This window comes from Ictidomys tridecemlineatus, chromosome 11 (genome assembly GCF_052094955.1).
Source record: "Ictidomys tridecemlineatus isolate mIctTri1 chromosome 11, mIctTri1.hap1, whole genome shotgun sequence".
Taxonomy (NCBI): domain Eukaryota; kingdom Metazoa; phylum Chordata; class Mammalia; order Rodentia; family Sciuridae; genus Ictidomys; species Ictidomys tridecemlineatus.
The window spans coordinates 4,490,774-4,508,860 of NC_135487.1; the positions used below are offsets into that span (position 1 = coordinate 4,490,774).

Below are 18,087 nucleotides of genomic sequence, written 5' to 3' on the forward strand. Positions count from 1 at the left end.
GGTAGTGCAGGCAGCCCGCATGGCTGTGGACGGGACCCCCTGGCTGAGCCGTGCTGCAGCAGTAGAGAAAGGAGACAGAGGCAGCTGTCCCTCCCTGGCGCTCTGGCGCCCTGGAAGGCCAGAGGCCAGCAGAGCCGTGTCCAGAGCCCCTCCCTCTGCGCTGCCCGAGGCCTGGCTGGTGCTAACACCCAAGCCTTGGGTTGTATATTCACTTGTGCTGCTTTTTATGATTTTTCATACAAAGACCAAAGATTCGGTAAGGGGGGCTGTGTTTATTTGTTTTGCTGTTTTGCTTAAATTGTAATCCTGGTGATTATAGAATATCAAGAAGTAAAATCAACAAAGGCTTCCCTTTCCTGGGCCTCCCCAAACCCGTTCCTGGTCGGTGAGCGCCACCTGGTGGCTGGTGACAGCAACAGGGCTTGGCGACGGGCCCGGCTCTCCTCTGGACCTGGGCTCTGGAGGTGGAAGGGCCATGAGGGGCCAGCTCTAAGATGCTGGAGTGGTGGGGCTTGAGGAGGGGCTGTGTCCTTCCTCTCCTCCTCCTCAGTCCATCCTCATCAGTCTCCACTGGCTAGCCACAAGCCGGGTGGGCACCGAGCTTGGCCCCTGCCCAGGAGGACCCGTGCCTAAGTCTCCACCAGAACCCATGGGGAAGGAGGGCGGTCAGCAGTGGCAATGGAGCTGCCCAGGCAGTGAAGCTGGGGAAGCCTGGGGAAGGCCGCTGTGGAAAGGGTTTGAAGATTCGCTCAGAAACACCGTTGTCCAGCATCCCCACCTTGGAGTGAGACTCCAGGGACAGCAGCCAGGAGCTCGAAGTCAGGAGTGAGTCTGGGGACTGTCCCTGGGGCCCAGAGGAGCCAGCTGTGGTTTTACCCCCAAATCTATGAAGGCACAGCAGAGCTGAGCAGCTGGTGGCTCTGTGGCGAGAGCAGGGATTCGCCTGGGCACCACCTGGGCAGGTGAAGAGGCAGCCCGGGCCCCAGCCCCGTGTTGACTGCATGTTGGAGCTGGCCCTGGGAGTGGGACGTTGTTAAGCAAGATTCCAGAGCTGGAAACCCCAGCCTAAAGCTGGCTCTGGTGAGAGGCCAGCGCAGCACCCTGTCCTGGACAGCAGGGTCAGCACCTTTAGGGGACACGGGCTTCTGGGGGTCAGCTGGTCCTCATCCCTGGGCAGGGGTAAGCAGACTGAAGACAACACCGATTTTCTCATGGCAATTCCTGGAGGGTGGCATTGCAAACGTGCACCAAGAGTTAGGGACACAGCTTCTGAGTATTCTAGGACCTCTGAGGTCTTTCCCTGGGCAATGGGTTGAGAGCCACTGCCCTGGAAGTTTCCGTGGGTTGCAGCTGAGGACTTGGTTCTGGTGCTGGGCACTCGTTCACTTGAACACAGGAGAAATTCTAGACTTTCAATCTGAGCATCAAAGGAAGCACATCTAATCCCCAAAGCAGGTCCAGGACCAGGGACAGCGGCTCCGTCCCTAGGAGCAGAGGCCCAACTCCCTGCCTGTGTCCACTGACCTGAGTCCTGCAGGTTGTCAGGACAGTACCGAGAGGATTTCCCGGGGAACTTTCCCTGGGTCAGGAGCTGCTGGCTGGCAGCAGGCAGGGCAGGTCTCTTGCCCTGCTCCTGCCAGGACCCGCAGCCGTCTCCCATCCTGACACAGAGCCAGCCTGGGTTTCCGGGGGCTGGCTTCCTTTGCTGGCTTGGAGGATCCTGGTTTGTTTTGCAAGCTCCCTTCTCCCTCAGGCTAGGTTCTATTGAGCGGCTGTGGCCTGAGTAGAACTGAAAGAGAAATTCTTCCTTTGATTTCCTGTCTCCTGGCTGCTTGCCACTCTGCGCTGCTTTGCGCTGGGTACCCCTGCTGTCACCAGAGGCTTCCTCTCCTCCATTCACCAACTAGCGAGCGGGTAGAGTGGCCTCGAAGCTGGATGAGGCCTGCCTCCACCCTGCCCCTGACTCCGCCAGAGCTGATTCTGAGCACTGCTCTCTACTGGGTGGTTTAGAGGCATTTGGAATTGCTGCTAAGGTCTAAACCTTCAGATCTTACGTCTCTCTACAAAGGCTCTGGGCCACGTGGGTACGTCCACACAAAAGGGCACACCCCAATAGACGGAGCCTCCTCCAGAAATCACTCTGGACACCCAGAGGACACCTAAGTCCCAGCGCCCAGAGCAGCCTTACAAAAAGCAAGACAGAAACTGTCCAGAATGCACTAGGTCTCCTGTCCCCACCTCCAGTGACCTGGAGGGGCTGGGCAGACGCCATCTGAGCAGGGCTGTGGTTACACCCAAAGGGGAGAGAGTATCTCAGAGGTCAGAGGCTCCGGAGGTGGAATAGCTTCCCACCTGCCACACAAGCAGAGCTTCGGGCACATCCACGCCCTTGCCACTGCGCAAAGAATGCCCAGCCTCCGTGATGGTGCCACTTAGCACATCAGGAGGACATTCTGAGAGCCTTGAGCGGCTCTGAAAAGCCACATTGTTGGTCTGGTTGGATGGGCTGGGTGCAGACGTTCAGCCAAGGCCACTCTTGATGTCACTAAGCTCCTTGGAGACAACCTGGGATGCCAAGTATGGCGGCAACGGGGGCGCCATCTCCCACAGTCTGACTTCCTGATCTTGGAGACCTTGGCCGGCTGCAATCCCCTGGCAACCTCAAAGTTCCTGTCCCTACCCGTCACCTCTGGTCTGTACCACATGAAACTGAATGGCTGTGCCCTGGACCTTCCTCCAGGGGTGTGGAACCTTGGAACAGAGCCTGGGCCTCCTGGTAGAGAGGGGGACCCTGATGCCCATGTCCCAACAATGCCACCCAACAAATACAAGGTGACTCTGGACACGGCCGGCAGGTCCCCACACACATGGCCAGCACACCGTCCACCCAGGCCCCCCTCAGCCTCTGCACTTCTCGAAATGAGGTTTCTGAAAATTTTGTCCTCAGGACCAATAGGAGATGGAGCCCGGAGTGGTGAGATCAGGAAATTGAATGGTGTGTGGGTGTCTGGGCGTAAGAAGTTAAATCTAATGAAAATTTCATCCAGTTGAACCAAGAAATCAGAAGCAGGGCCATTCTTCCTGTCAACAAGAATACAGTGAAAATTAAACCAACGTGGCTGCCATTTCCCAGTGACCTTGTTGCCATGGTGACGGCCTTCCACCATCAACAACGAGGAATCCAAGGGGGCTCTCATTCACTCCCTGACAGCACGCGGCTGCCTCCCCCGCCCGCCTGCGCCACGTGGTTCATAGTAGAGTGACCCCGTGTCCAGGTGTGCACACAGAGAGGCGGAGAGATGGCCACAGCACCCCTTGTCCACCTTCTAGACGGCCTGGTTTGGACAGGAATTCGGTCGCCCTCCGTATGGGTCTTTTGGGGTGGCGGTGCTGGATGAGCCCAGGATGAAGAGGGGGAAGGAAAGGGCCCCAGGACAAGAGACCACCACTTGTCCTGGTCACCTGCGAGCCACAGCTCCAAGGAATCGCTTCCTCTGCAAAGAAAGGCCAAATGTCGATTCCAGCAGGTGCTGCCTGCTCTGTCGCCGTGGAGACCAAAGCCCTGTCATCCTTCCGGATCCTACTGCCCCACAGAGCCAAGGGGACAGGGAGCCCGGCCCTCCCTGGTCCCTGGGGCCCTCGGGGCTGAGGGGGCTCTTTCTGAGGATTCCTTTCTGACCGCCCGTCCATCTCCTCTCCGGTCTTCCCAGCAGGACTTTCAGAGCAGAAGCTGTCATCTTTCTGGGGGCTTCTTTGTCCTGTGGATGCCACCAAATCAGAGCCAGCTTATCTGGGTGTCCTTAAAGTCTCTTGAAGAAGGAAGACAGATGAGGAAAGTGACATCCTGAGGTCACACGGCATGCCAGAAGAGCTTCCGCCACGCTGTGGCCTGGCCTGGCCAGCTGGCCGGCCCCGCTCCCCCAGGGCTCCTGCATCTAGTCCCTCCTTCCCGCCTCACGCAGGAGCAGCAAGCTCAGAGAGTCACCTGGCCATCAGTAGGGCTGCCCGGGGTAGCCCCATCAGGAATGAAAGTCTGTGGCTTCCACAGACCAGGGAGGCCACCTCTCAGCCCCAGTCCATCACTCAGGGGGTCCCCTCAAGTGAAGAGGCTTGACTCAGAGCCAAACGCTGCCCCAAGTCCCCGCTGCCTGGGATGAAGCCTTCCTTCGGGTTCCTTCCTGTCTAGAAGCCCCCTAAATGCACCCATAACCTGGCACCCAGCCTGCCAGGGGAGGTAGCCAGGTACCTCTAGGAGACCCCAGGCCGCTCCAGCCCGAGCCTGCAGGCCTGAAGCCTTGCGGAGCCCTCTCTTCCCCGACCTCCCATCTCCTCCGTGAAACCTCGGGGCCCAGAGGGGGCGTCCCTCTGCCCTGATCTGGGTGGCTTGGCCAGCTGGGCACTGCTCATTAGAGCCTGGCTACCCTCCTCCCCAGCCACAGGGCGGGACCTGGCCCCCTGGAGACAGCTCTGCCCTCTTTTAAGCAGAGGGAGTGGGAAGCAGGACGGTCTCCCGCACGGGAGGAGGCACCTGGCCTGCTCCAGGTGTCCGGGTCCCCAGGGCTGCTGGGGAAGCCAAGCTCCTCTCCAGAGAGAACAGTGAGTCCAGCTGCACACAGAGGGGCATCTCCACCTCCCCTGCCCCCTGGTCAGCTGTTCGGAATTTCCGCACCCCCTCTAGGAGCACATCCAGGGAAGATGCAGGCCCGCCCGGCAGCTTAGTGGAAAAGTGAGATTCTGCAACTCCTCCCAGCCCCACCGATCTGCTGTGTGACCTTGGGCAAGTTGCATAACTTTTCTGAGTCTTGGTCTTCACAGGAAAAACATGGAATAATAATTCTGCCTCAAAGTCTCATTGGAGAACCACAGCTCTGCCTGGGACCGCCCAGCCCAGGGCACCGCCCACTGTCGAAGTGTCATTAGGGGTGCAGATCACTGCCATTTCTTTTTATACTGGAGTCAACAGCTCACATGGTGCCCGGCACAAGGTGTTCAGTAAATATCATTGGTTGGCTGTTGGTGTGATCAAGAGAAGAGGTCCCCTTACAGCTAGCTCACTGCAGGGGTGGGGGAGAACGAACTAACGTAAAGGAGGGTGCTAGAGAGGGCGCGTGAGGTGGAGACCCTGGCCGTGCACACCTTCCTTCAACCAACCTTCATTGAGCATTTACTCTGTGCCAGGCCTGGTTTTAAGCTTGGGGGTGGCACCGCGAACAGTTCAGCAAGTCCCGATGCAGACTCCGGCTCCAGTGGGGATGGCGACCCGAGGTGGGAACCAGGGAGGCTTCCAGGAGGCGGTGGGGACCTGAGCCGGGCTGTGCTAGAACGGCAGGATCTAAGGTGGTAGAGGAGAGGGACACCTGAAAGCCCCTGTCGTCAGGGTCCCTTGAGCTGCACGCATATGTACACACACGCACGCACACGCACACGCACACGCACGCACACGCACACACACACGCACACACACACACGCACACACACACATGCACACACACGCACACACACGCACACACATGCACACGCACGCACGCACACACACGCACACACGCACACGCACACACGCACACGCACACGCACACGCACACACACGCACACACACGCACACACACGCACGCACACACGCACACACGCACACGCACACACGTGCGCACACACACGCACACGCGTGTGTAGGTGTGCAGAGCACGGGCGGGGCAGGTTGCAGAGGCTCGCAGGGCTCCAGCCAGACAGCCCAGCGAGCTGAGGCCAGGGCCCAGGGGGCCTCATTAGTTTGCCTGCATGGTGTGAGGATCTCCCCCAAACCCAGGTTGAAATGTAATCCCCAGGGCAACGGTGTTGGGGGGAGGCCTAAAGAGAGGAGTTCTGGGAATGCCTGAGGCCACCATCCAAAAGGACTCCCAGGAAGGGGTTTTGTGCCCTTCCCCCACGGGATGAGGCTGAGAGAGCCCTCGCTGGGTCGCGCACCTCCATCTTGCACTCCCAGCCCCCACAACCATGGGAAGAAAGTTCTGCTCGTTATAAATCTCCGTCTGCGGTATTCTATCACCCAGCCCAAAGCTGGCCAAGACACCGCTGCGACACGACACCTGGACAGGGGCTGAAGCCACAAGAAAGGATGGTCTCCCGCTTCTGGAGACTGGGCGCCCAAAGTCAAGGTGACATTGGGGCTGGTTTCTGGTGAGGCCCTGCAAAGGCCTGCCTTCTCGTGTCCTCACCTGGCCTTCGCTCTGTGCACAAGAGCCCCTGGCGTCCCCTCCTCTTCTCCTGCAGACACCAGTCCTGTTGGATAGGGGACCTTCTCGGTGACCTAAGGACCCCTGCCACACTTGGGTCGGGGCTGTGAATGTAGGGTAAAGTTCAGTCCGTCACAGGGGAAAACGGGGGTGTGCCTGCTTCGTCCGTGTGCCCGACACCCTCCACCTCTTCCCAAGAGCCCGGGAGGGAGCAGCCGTAATCCAGGGGCCTGGCTGCGCTGCCCCACGCAGGCTGAGGCTGCACCTTCGCACAGCCCTCTCCCCCCAGCGGCTGGTGGCCTCTGGGGTAGAGCGATCACGGAAGATGCTCTCCAAAGACGCCACACGCTGCCAATTATTGGTGTCAGTGAGAGGGCCGCTGCCTCGCTGCAGGTCGTAATTAGAGCAGACATCACGAACAGCCAGGTCAACACTAGAGTGGGCAGGAGGGTCCCTGCACCTGCCGCCCAGCCTTCCATCCTGACACCGCCACGCTGTAGACAGTCCCCTCAGAGACAATGTCCCCAGACTGCATCCCCAAGCAGCAGGGGACAGCTGGGGAGCCACCAGAGGGAGCTCTGAAGGTGCCCAGCAGGCAGTTTCCTGGTGGCCAGTGGGTCCCTCCTGGACAGCCCTGCCCTACAGAGGCCCACCCACACCGAGGCCAGCTTATCACCCGCCCCCGACGCCTGGCGCCTGCTCTCCCCTGCCCCTGCCTTCTTGGGGACACAGGTCCATCGCCACCCCCAGCTTGGCCCAGGGACCACTGGAAGCTAAGAAAGGGTCCCTCTCCTGGCTTTGTTTCAAGCCGGGCTGGAACCCACTGTCCTCCCAGACCTGGCAGGCCGTGTCCTGGAGCCAAGTACAGTGAGCAGGAGGGGACACACAGGACCCGGAGCCGCCAGAGGCTTGTTTTCCCAGGAACCCCTTATCTCTTTCCATGCTGCCCTTAAGTGACACGTCGAGACCTCACGTTTGATCCAGTGGGCTCTGGTGAGGTTTCCATTTTTCTGCTTTTCCAGGAGGGAGGCCCCGGGAAGGAGGCCATGGTGCGTGTTTATTAACCTTCCTTTCATGACGCGCCTTCTTCCCCTAGAAATCTCCTTCCCGCTGATTCATTACGTGTCGGGAAGCCAAGCGTGACATGTTAAAAGCCGTCTTGATAGTACTTGATATTCAGTACTAACAGCTCACCGCCTCAGAGGAGGGGGCGGGGAGGGGGGCGATCTGCATATTGGATGTGCCAAGACAGTGGGTAATTTGCATTAAGCATCCAGAAAGTCTCTGCTCACAATCTGTCACCCTTCGCCGGGTTTTCATTTTATAACCTTCACAACACAAGGAAGAGAGCAGGAGGCAGAGAGGGTGTGGACACTGCACCCCCAGCGGGGGCCGGAGGAGAAACGGGACTGAGCAGTGGCTGTCAGAGCAGAGGCACGGGGCAGAGGTGCCCGGAGATGCTCCAGCCCAGGGGAGGAGCGAGCAAGGTGTCCGCAAGGAGAGAAGCAAGCCCCCTGACCCCAAGACCCTTGGCTGGGGTGTGGCCAGGAGGCCAGAAGCCGGCACTGCAGCTGCTGAGAGCAGCTCATCTCTCCAGAGAGCCAAGTTCAAACCCCTGGGAAGTTTCCCTGAGAACATCTGGCCTGGCTTTGTAATGGGCATGTGCTCAAAGTGCCCACTGGTGGAAGCTCCCAAGGGCAGGCGGTTTTGCTCCTGGCCTAGCAGGCCCTCCTGGGTTTTCTATATACATAAATGCCTGGAACGCTCCAACCCAGGACATCAGAATCTCTGGGTTAGGGCCCGGGCACAGCCAGGGTCAGCCAACGATGGACCGACTATGAACTGGTATGTGCTAGAAGCAGCGGGGAGTCTCAAGTTCTGCTCTCCAACCCCTGGATGTGACATGGGGTGTCATCGCCCCTCCCCCGAGCCTCTGTCTTCTCATCTGTAAATGAATCTGAAAAGGTCCTTGGCCAAGGAGGGCCCTGAGCAGGGGCCAGGCTGGGAGCCCCTGACCCATCACTCCTTGTTCCTCGAGGCCCTGTCGGCTGTTATCTGTCCCCTGTATGGGATTTCCAGGGAGAGGGTCATTTGCCCATAGAGCTCTGTAGCTATGATGAGGGCCCACAAGTCCTGGCCTGGGCCTCCCCTTCCGACACTTGGGGACGAGTCCCTTGGAGGACAAACTCAAGCAGCCTCACCAGCAGGAACCAAGGCCTCCTGGGCTGCTGGGGAATTCCTCTGGGGAGCCCAGGACAGGACAGTGGTTTCCCACCGACAGAGAGGCCGGCTGTAAATGCCACCATCCACCGCACTCCCCCATCACCTAAGGCGCTGAACAGGTGAGCACATCTTCAAAGCAGGCGGCACGGCAAGCCGGGAGTCAGGGCCACTCAGCTCCCCACCCCATTCTTCCCGTGGGGACAGGTGAAGGTGCTGGAAACAGGGCCCTGCAGACGTCCAGCGGAGCAGAGGGCAAGGAGGTGGAGAAGGCGCGGGGGCATTCCTGCCGGAGCACACCACACTCTGGTTTCCTTTCCTTTGAGAGAGCGCTGACGATCTAAATGAAGGCCCGAGGAGAAACAGAGGCCAGAGACCCACAGCTGCCAGAGATCCGCCGCCACAGCGTTCCAAGGCTGAGCCTGTGCGGATCTCACAGCCAGAAGCTTCCTTCCCGTGTCCAGTCTTCTTGGCCTCCGCCAAGCCCCAGCAGGGCGGCCCCGCCCCACCTCCAGGGGCTGCAGGGGGCCAGAGTTGCCCTGAAGCCCCACACAGCTCTTTCAGATGGCCAGTGGCCAGTTAGCATTGAGGCCCCCACTGTGGCAGCCTGGGGGGTGCCCTTCAGCCCCCTCCCTTTCTCTGTCCCTTCTGCAAACCCCTCAGGGCAGGGAAGTCTGGGGAAGGCGGAGAGCCAAAGTCTTCCTCTGAGGGGGACGGGCCTCCTCCCAAACACTCCTGGGCATCACCTGTCCTCCTGCTCACTGGACACCCCACCATCCTCCATCCTCTGAGCCTCCACGAGACCCCTGCAGTCTGCAGAGGTCCCCCGGCCTCGCTCCTTTCCTCCTCCACTTGGCCTCCCTGGAAGAGACACCTTGTACCCTTGGCCTTTGGGAAAATGAAAGCAAGACTCTAAGTGGTCTACCCCATGGGGAAGGGAGCCAGGGGAAGAGTCCAGAGTTCCGACGGAGCAGGAGGCCAGTGGAGGGCAGCCCGGCCTCCGCCACCCTCCCCCTTCACCTGCTCACTGATCCTCCCTGAGCCAGGCCCCTAGCAGAGTGGGCTGCTGTCTAATGGGGCCTGTTGCCACCCTCAGCCCCTCATAGGGCCTCCCCTGTCACTGCAGCCTCTGACACCCCTCTGTCTGCCTCCGCCCTCTCCACAGTCCATGGCATCAAGTGGACCTGCAGCAATGGGAACAGCAGCTCAGGCTTCTCGGTGGAGCAGCTGGTGCAGCAGATCCTTGACAGCCACCAGACCAAGCCCCAGCCCCGAACCCACAATTGCCTCTGCACCGGCAGCCTGGGTGAGCGGGACCCCGGGGGGGGGGCAGGTGGGCACACCAGGCCCAGGGCACTGCTGCTGTATCCCGTAGGGAGAGGGCACAAGGAACCAGGCAAAACCAGTGTGCCATCCTGGCCCTGCCCTGCACAACTGGCCCATCAGCCCACTTTGGGCAAGTGAGACCCGTTTTCAAAGAGTCAGGCTCCCCCGAGGGATGGGCACGGAATGGTGGACAGCAGCACTGGGGAGTGGAGATCCTGGGGCCCAGCCACGCACTGCAGTGCCTCCCAGGCCCGGGTTCTCTAGGATCCTCAGCATGTTCCCAGGTTCCCAGTGCGAGGTTTCTCAGGGACGTCTGCCCTGAGGCAAGGGGACCACTCAAGCTAAACCTCTTTCTTTAACCTCTGCCTCCTCCAAGATGGTAAGGCGCCCCTTGCCCTCGTCCTAATGGGCCGGCTTGTCTGATGATAGTATTTGCTCTTTGGAATGTGCTTCTCTACTCCCTTGGCTGCCTTAATTAGATACTTCCACAGGAGGGTCGGGTCACTGCCCTGCAAAGTCTCTGTGCATTCCGGAGTCTTGATGGTGAGACTAGAGCAGAGAATCCACCCTTTCATCAAAAGCCAAGTGACCCGTATCAGACAGACTGAAAATCCTGACTGAGTGGTCCACAGGCTGTGGGGCAGGAGCCGTAGCCAGACTGGCCAGAGGCGCTCTGCTCTGGGGCTCTTTCCTGCCTGATGGGGGGTGGGGAGGCAGGGGGCTGTGTTCTAGCTTAGGACTTAGAAGGGTTTTTGTCCCCCAAAGAGCTGAGGACAGACCCGGGCTGAGCCGAATGGCAGGGAGGGTAGCCTGAAGTCACTTTCTGCCTCTGGAGCAGGGGGTAAAACTTACATCCTTGGTCCTGGGGGCCGAGAGCCACCCAGGGGGAACACCTTCAGGCTGAGCCGCTCTCCCCAGGGAGAGCCCGTGCAGGTGAGAGGTGCCTCTCTCCGGTGGCTGAGAGGACCTTCCTGGAGGAGCAGGCTCAACCTCTCCTTCCCAGCTCCCCACATGCCAGACACTTACTCTTTGAAAAGAGCAGCAAAGATCTAGCCCTCTGGTCTTTGGAGGAAGGCCCGGTAAGCCCAGGAGAGCCCCAAGACTGGGGTAAGTGGGCCCAGGGCCCCAGTGTCCAGGGGCAGGGTCCGTGGCCTGAGTGGGGTCCTAGCCAGGTCCCCAGTGCTCGGTGCAGGGCCTGCCACGGGCCCCCGCTGACTCTCTCCGTGTGTGCGTGCGTGTGCTTCCAGGAGCGGGCAGCAGCGTGCACCACAAGTGCAACAGTGCCAAACACCGCATCATCTCGCCCAAGGTGGAGCCGCGGACCGGGGGCTACGGCGGCCACGCGGAGGTGCAGCACAACGATGTGTCGGAGGGCAAGCAGGAGCACAGCCACAGCAAGGGCTCCAGCCGGGAGAAGAGGAACGGCAAGGTGGCCAAGCCCGCCCTGCTGCACCAGAACAGCACCGAGGTCTCCTCCACCAACCAGGTGGAGGTCCCCGACACCACCCAGAGCTCCCCAGTGTCCATCAGCAGTGGGCTCAACAGCGACCCGGACATGGTGGACAGCCCCGTGGTCACGGGCGTGTCTGGCATGGCAGTGGCCTCCGTGATGGGGGGCTTGTCCCAAAGCGCCACAGTGTTTATGTCAGAGGTCACCAATGAGGCTGTGTACACCATGTCCCCCACCGCCGGCCCCAACCACCACCTCCTCTCGCCCGACGCCTCTCAGGGCCTCGTCCTGGCTGTGAGCTCCGACGGCCACAAGTTCGCCTTCCCCACCACGGGCAGCTCGGAGAGCCTGTCCATGCTGCCCACCAACGTGTCTGAAGAGCTGGTCCTCTCCACCACCCTCGACGGTGGCCGGAAGATTCCAGAGACCACCATGAACTTTGACCCCGACTGTTTCCTCAATAACCCAAAGCAGGGCCAGACCTATGGGGGCGGGGGCCTGAAGGCCGAGATGGTCAGCACCAACATTCGGCACTCGCCGCCCGCCGAGAGGAGCTTCGGCTTCACCAGCGTCCTCGCCAAGGAGATAAAGACCGAGGACACCTCCTTCGAGCAGCAGATGGCCAAGGAGGCCTATTCCTCCTCGGCAGCGGCCGCGGCGTCCAGCTCCCTCACCCTGACCGCCGGCTCCAGCCTCTTGCCGTCGGGCGGCGGTCTGAGTCCCAGCACCACCCTGGAGCAGATGGACTTCAGTGCCATAGACTCCAGCAAGGACTACACGTCTAGCTTCAGCCAGACAGGCCACAGCCCCCACATCCACCAGACCCCCTCCCCCAGCTTCTTCCTGCAGGACGCCAGCAAGCCCCTCCCCATTGAGCAGAACGCCCACGGCAGCCTAAGTGACTCTGGGGGCAACTTTGTGATGCCCACGGTGAAAACGGAGGCCTCGTCCCAGACCAGCTCTTGCAGCGGCCATGTGGAGACGCGGATAGAGTCCACTTCCTCCCTGCACCTCATGCAGTTCCAGGCCAACTTCCAGGCCATGACCACGGAAGGGGAGGTCACCATGGAGACCTCACAGGCGGCTGAAGGGAGCGAGGTCCTCCTCAAGTCTGGGGAGCTGCAAGCCTGTGGCTCAGAGCACTACTTGCAACCTGAGACCAACGGGGTGATCCGCAGTGCTGGCGGCGTCCCCATCCTCCCGAGCAGCGTGGTGCAGGGACTCTACCCGGTGGCCCAGCCCAGCCTCGGCAACACCTCCAACATGGAGCTCAGCCTGGACCACTTTGACATCTCCTTCAGCAACCAGTTCTCCGACCTGATCAATGACTTCATCTCTGTGGAGGGGGGCAGTGGCACCATCTACGGGCACCAGCTGGTGTCGGGGGACAGCACAGCGCTCTCACAGTCAGAAGATGGGGCGCGTGCCCCCTTCACCCAGGCGGAGATGTGCATCCCCTGCTGCAGCCCCCAGCAGGGCAGCCTGCAGCTGAGCAGTGCCGAGGGCGGGGCCAGCACCATGGCCTACATGCACGTGGCTGAGGTGGTCTCAGCCGCCTCAGCCCAGGGCACCCTGGGGATGCTGCAGCAGAGTGGACGGGTGTTCATGGTGACCGACTACTCCCCAGAGTGGTCTTACCCAGAGGTAAGTGTCGCTGTTACCGCCACCTCCTGCCACTCACCCCACCTGCCCCGGGAGTTTAGGTGGGGGGGACACAGGGCAAGGGAAGTTCACTTGCATGTGGTCACCGTTGGATGAAGTTCTGGACCAAAGACAAAGCTGTTCCCTCCCTCTGTCCCCACAGCAAGTGGTCCTCAAACTTCCCTGGAACAAGCAGCTTTCAAACCAGGGAGTCTTTGGAAGTGAAGTGCCATCGCAGTCTACCAGAGCAATCTTCTTTTCTTTCTTTCTTTCTTTCTTTTTTTTTTTAAAGGCCCAGGTCTGCTTTTAAAGCACTCAAACCTCACCATCATAGGTCATCTAGGTCATTCGTACCCATTCCTCTCGCTTTGCTTCACTCAACCAAACTAAAAAGCTCTCATCAAAATTGAAAGGGAGGGCCCAGCTTCAGTATACCCACCTGCAAGATCCATGTGACGTCTACAAAGTCAAAGATATGTCAGAGGCCCAGACTCCAACCTGCTCCCTCTTTTCCCACCAGAGAGCTGACTCCATTTCTGGGGACATGAGTTTGAGAATCACTGCTCCAAAGAACAGGACTGCAGGAAAGTCCAGGTCTTGCCTCAGTGGCATAAGTATTTAAGGAGAAACCTTTGCTTTTTCTCTAAAGTGGGATGGGACAGGAAGGGGGCTCAGCTCGTTCTAAATACGCTGTGCACAGCCTGTGCTCCCTGGCTCCCAGCCTGCCCGCCTGGTGCTTGCCGAGCAGCCCTGAGGCCAGGAGCAGACCCTTCCTCCCGGGAGGTGGCTGCCCATAGTTCCATTGGTTCTAGAGCCACATTCCACTGATGCCATAGAGGGGGCTGCTGCCAGGGGACATCAAGGGAGAGACTCCCACTTCTTTCCTTCTGGAAAACCCCAAATAAGAAGATCTATATAGAAAGGCCCCCACATCTCAGAGAGAGATGGCAGCAGCCCAGGTAGGGGCCCAGCCTTAGCACACTGTCTAGACATCCCAGACAGCATATTTATAAAAAATGGAGAGTGATGTGTGTGTGTGTGGTTAGGAGCATGGGGCTGGGGCCAGACAGTCTAAATTCAACCTGGCTCCACACTTACTATCTGATGATCTTGGGCAAAGCAGCAGCAGCCTCTCTGACTCTAAAATTGGAGCACTAGGGGCTGGGGATCGAGCTCAGTTGGTAGAGTGCTTGCCTACTATGCACAAGGCCCTGGGCTCAATCCCCAACACCATTAAAAAACAAAAACATAAAACGGGAGCACTAACATCACATTGTGTTGGTGTGAAGACTCACTCTGCACAGCACCTGCCCCTTCTGTCCATCTCCATTTGGTCCCACCCCCTGGTGAGAGCTTTCTCTTGGCGCAGCTCAGTGTGACCCCGCTTCTGACCCCCTGCTCTTGTCAGAGACACTGAGGCCAATGGCATCTTCATTGTGCCCACCACGGTTCCCACCCAAAGGCTGAACAGGCATCTTGCCCCCACGTGAGCATTTGCAGGGATCCGAAGGGAGGACCAGGACTGGGTGTGGTGGGAAGACCGAGCTGTCCTCTGATCTGACTCTTTGAGGCCTGACTCTCTGGACCTCAGTTTCCTTATAAATTCACTGTTAAGAGGAGTGGACTTGGGCAAGCCAGGTCCTAGGACCTGGGAGATTTGGCCCTCAGGATGTCTGCAGGCTCCCTGGAGCACGCATCTTGCAGGAGCCAGGAGGGGACAGTCTCCTCTTCCCCCAGTTCCTGATCTGTGAGCACAGGTCCCCAGCTGGATCCAGCCACACTCCAGCCTCCTTGGGCCTGTCAAGCTCTGGCCAGAGAGGTGTTAGCAGGCCTGGTCCCTCCATTCTTCAGCAACCTGCACATCCCTGAACTGAGTCAGTTCAGGGGCTCGCCACGCGAGGGCGCCCCAGGAACGGCCAAGAATGGCAGTCGAGAGCATCCAGCCCTGATTTTCCAGAAACTCTTGATGCTTCCCGTTAGCCAGAAACAAAAGCAGCCATTTGATTTGGAAAATGACCCTCTAGGGCCCCAGAGTGGCCACATGGTGCAGCCTCAGAGACCGCCAGCAGCTCTGATGGCCACTTGCTCTTCACCAAGCTCTTCCCCCAGGACACTGGCTCCAGGCCAACAGCAGTGGTCACCCTGTCCTCCACTCAGAAAGAGACAGCACCTTCTCCCCTGACATTTGAGTCCCCTCACAGCCCCCTCACCTGCATCTTCACCCCACATCCTGTCCCCTTCCACAGCCAATAAAGACGCTGTTTGTGCGCTGACTGCATCCGGAGCCCCATGGCAGCCAGGCTCTGCCAAGCTCTGAGGGGGCTCTGCAGCAAGGCGTGTCTCTGGGGCCGCCCCTCCTAGTCTTGAACTCAGTGTTCCTTCCTGCTCCACCCAGCTCCAACCGCAAGGTTCCCCAGCACACACTTAGCGGGAGTGCCACAGCTGGGCCATCCTGCTGCCTCTTCTCTGGGCGTCCCTCCCTCCCCAGCACTGCTCCCACTTCTCCTATTCTCTGCCCACCGCCAGCTGCAGCTGCATCCCAACACACACTCTCTCACTCCCCCACCCCCACAGCACTGCCCCTGTGCCCCATTCGCATCAGAAACCTGGGTCCTTTATCTCAGGACTCCCAGGACACGGAGGCCTCAGATGGCATCTACTGCTCCCTCCCCACCCAACCCTCCTGCGTCACCTCCCACCACTGACTCCTGACGCACCAGGCAGAAGATGCGGCAATGAGAGCCCTGGGGCAGGCTCATCACACCATTCCACACAACCAGGCTAGCGGTTGCTATGGGAACCATCCCCTGAACGGCTGGATGCTGAGGCGCCCTGCGGCAGTTTCCATGGAGAAGGTCCTGATGTTCTCCAGTAATTTCTGCAGTTCTTTGTTCCCGGCAACAGCCCCAGCGTCATGCTAGCAGCTGCAGATGGGGGTTATCTTTTTTTTTTTTTCCTTCTTCTTCCTTTTTCCATGGTAACTGTCTCTGGCCTTTTGAAACCACTGCTCTTGCACCTCCAGAATTTAGGGGGGTAGCTCCCTGAGATGGCCTTCTGGTGCTTCTCGAACACCCCACCCCACCGGGGGCATGCGCTCCTGGGACCCTGCCCCACAACTTCAAGCTCCAACTCTTCCTATGGAGCCATATATCAAAACCAAGGAATGTCAGGGCCAGAATGGCCCCAGAGGATAAAATGCCACCCAGAGTGGCTAAGCCACTTGCCCGAGGACACCCAGCTACTGAGGGGCAGGGATAGACCTTCTACTGCTGAGTCTCAGTCCTGAGCCCCCTCACTGCCCCCAAACTTTAGCTGCCTGTTGGTGAAGTGACCTCTTCAAAGCCAGCACAGCCCAGGAGCAAGGGGCACGAACCCCTTCAGCCCTGAGAGCAGGTCTCTTCTGCGCGGCTCCAGGGAGGCCCCTCCTCCTTGGAAAGGCCTCCAGCTGCTCCTGATCTGTGGCCACCCCTGGGCCAGCTCTGTGCTCCAGGAACAATGAGGTGGGGACCTGGGCAGCAAGATCTGTGTGGAGGCTGGGACAGGGACAGGGATGGTCCAGGCCAAGGAGATACCAAGCAAGAATGAGTGACAGAACAGGACAGAGTGTCTGGCTGGCCTGGGGCAGCAGCGGGGAGAGCTCGCCCCGTCCTGGAGGGGTGGGGAAAAGGGCTCAGGCCACCCCTGTTCGCCCTGCCGCCGCCTCCTGGCCTCTCAGCCTTCTCCAGCCTGGACACCAGGTGGCGCACTCCGCCCTGACCAGCCGCTCTCCGCCCCCCTGCGGGGAAAGGTGTTTACTTGTTTGGGGGTGGGGTGGATGAGCCTCTGGGGTGGGTCCACCCAAGGTTAGTCGGGAGAGCCAGAGGCCTGCGCCCCCGCCCTCTGCACCCCCGGGGAGAGCCTCCCTCCACCTTGAGTGACCAGCCCCTCTTCTCGGCTAAGCCGTAAGTAGGGGACCTATAGCGCCTCGTCCTCCGGGGCTGGGTAGTGAGGAGGTGCTATTAATCACTGCCGGGAACAAGGGCCCTGAAGCAGGTCTGCCCTGCTCCGGGACGGGAGGCCACTCTCCTGGCTCTGCGGCCACCCCGGCTGGCCCCAGCAGGAGGTCAGGGAGCACCGAGGCTTCCCAGGCTCCCCAGCCCTGCGCCCTGGGGTCCCTGGGGGCGGGATCACTCGCCTGTCGCTGGGGAAAGTCATCCGAGGCTTCTCCCAGCCAGGCTGCAGGGTCGTGCCTGCCTGCGCAGTGCGTGGCCGCGGCCAGGGGCTGTCTGCCTGCGTGCGCGGGGCCGTGGCTTCGCACACTGTGAGCTGGTGGCGCTCAGGCCCCAGCTCCGTGCCCCAAACTCTGAGTTCCCGGGGTAGTCAGTCCCTGAGCCCCTCCAGCTCTGAGCCTTTTGTCCGGTTTTCCTGTTTCTGCGGTCTTGCTCCCTCCCTCCCCTTGCTGGGCCCCTCCCCTTGCTGTATCCCACCTTGTCCTGGAGATCCTGGGTCTCCCCTCAATTTCCCCCAAGAACTCTGGCCCCTGGGGGAGACACTAAGACACCCAGACCTGCTTTCCAAACTCGGAGTTCCTCCATCTCTCAAGTGAACGACACAAAGTCCCCACTGTCCCCGCTGCTTCCTTCTCCATGCCTGGGTTGACACGTTCTCAGGTGCATCGTGGGCTGGAAATTCTTGAAAATATTCTGCTCCCTACTGCCTGAAACTTTTGAGTTTCACGGAACAGGGTCAGTGTACTGGATGCTGGGACCTCCTGGGGGTCAGGGGAGGGCTCCAGGCCCCCTACTCTTGCCCTTGTCCTGGAACAATGCCTCTCAAAAGTCAGGGCTTCCTGGACTCCATGGGGCTGTGGCCTGGGAATCCACATGTTTAACCAGCAGACCCTCAGCTGAGCAGGCAGCTGCGGGCGCCTTCCTTATGCAGCTTGCCCTGTCCCTCCTCCCTGGTTGGAACTGCATCCCTCTATGGCTCTTGCTCCATCCCTGTCCCTCTCTGTTCCCTTCAGGGAGGAGTGAAGGTCCTCATCACAGGCCCGTGGCAAGAAGCCAGCAATAACTACAGCTGCCTGTTTGACCAGATCTCAGTGCCTGCATCCTTGATTCAGCCTGGGGTGCTGCGCTGCTACTGCCCAGGTAAGAGGGCCACCTCTAGCAGAGGGCTTGGAAGGGCCAAGAGTGTTGGACTCAAGTTGACTTCGGGGTGACCTTGAGAAAGTCATGTCAT

At 59.8% G+C, this 18,087-nt stretch overlaps 1 protein-coding gene across 19 annotated transcripts in view; it reads left to right on the plus strand.

The window, feature by feature from the left end:
• Camta1 (calmodulin binding transcription activator 1) overlaps window positions 1-18,087 on the plus strand; it is a 756,735-nt gene that overhangs the window by 661,259 nt on the left and 77,389 nt on the right. For all 19 annotated transcript variants that reach the window (XM_078025166.1, XM_078025165.1, XM_078025169.1 and 16 more), the window contains 3 exons: window positions 9,616-9,756; window positions 11,024-12,870; window positions 17,870-17,996. In XM_078025166.1, coding sequence (XP_077881292.1) covers window positions 9,616-9,756; window positions 11,024-12,870; window positions 17,870-17,996 — 2,115 coding nt within the window. The remainder of the gene's footprint in view (window positions 1-9,615; window positions 9,757-11,023; window positions 12,871-17,869; window positions 17,997-18,087) is intronic.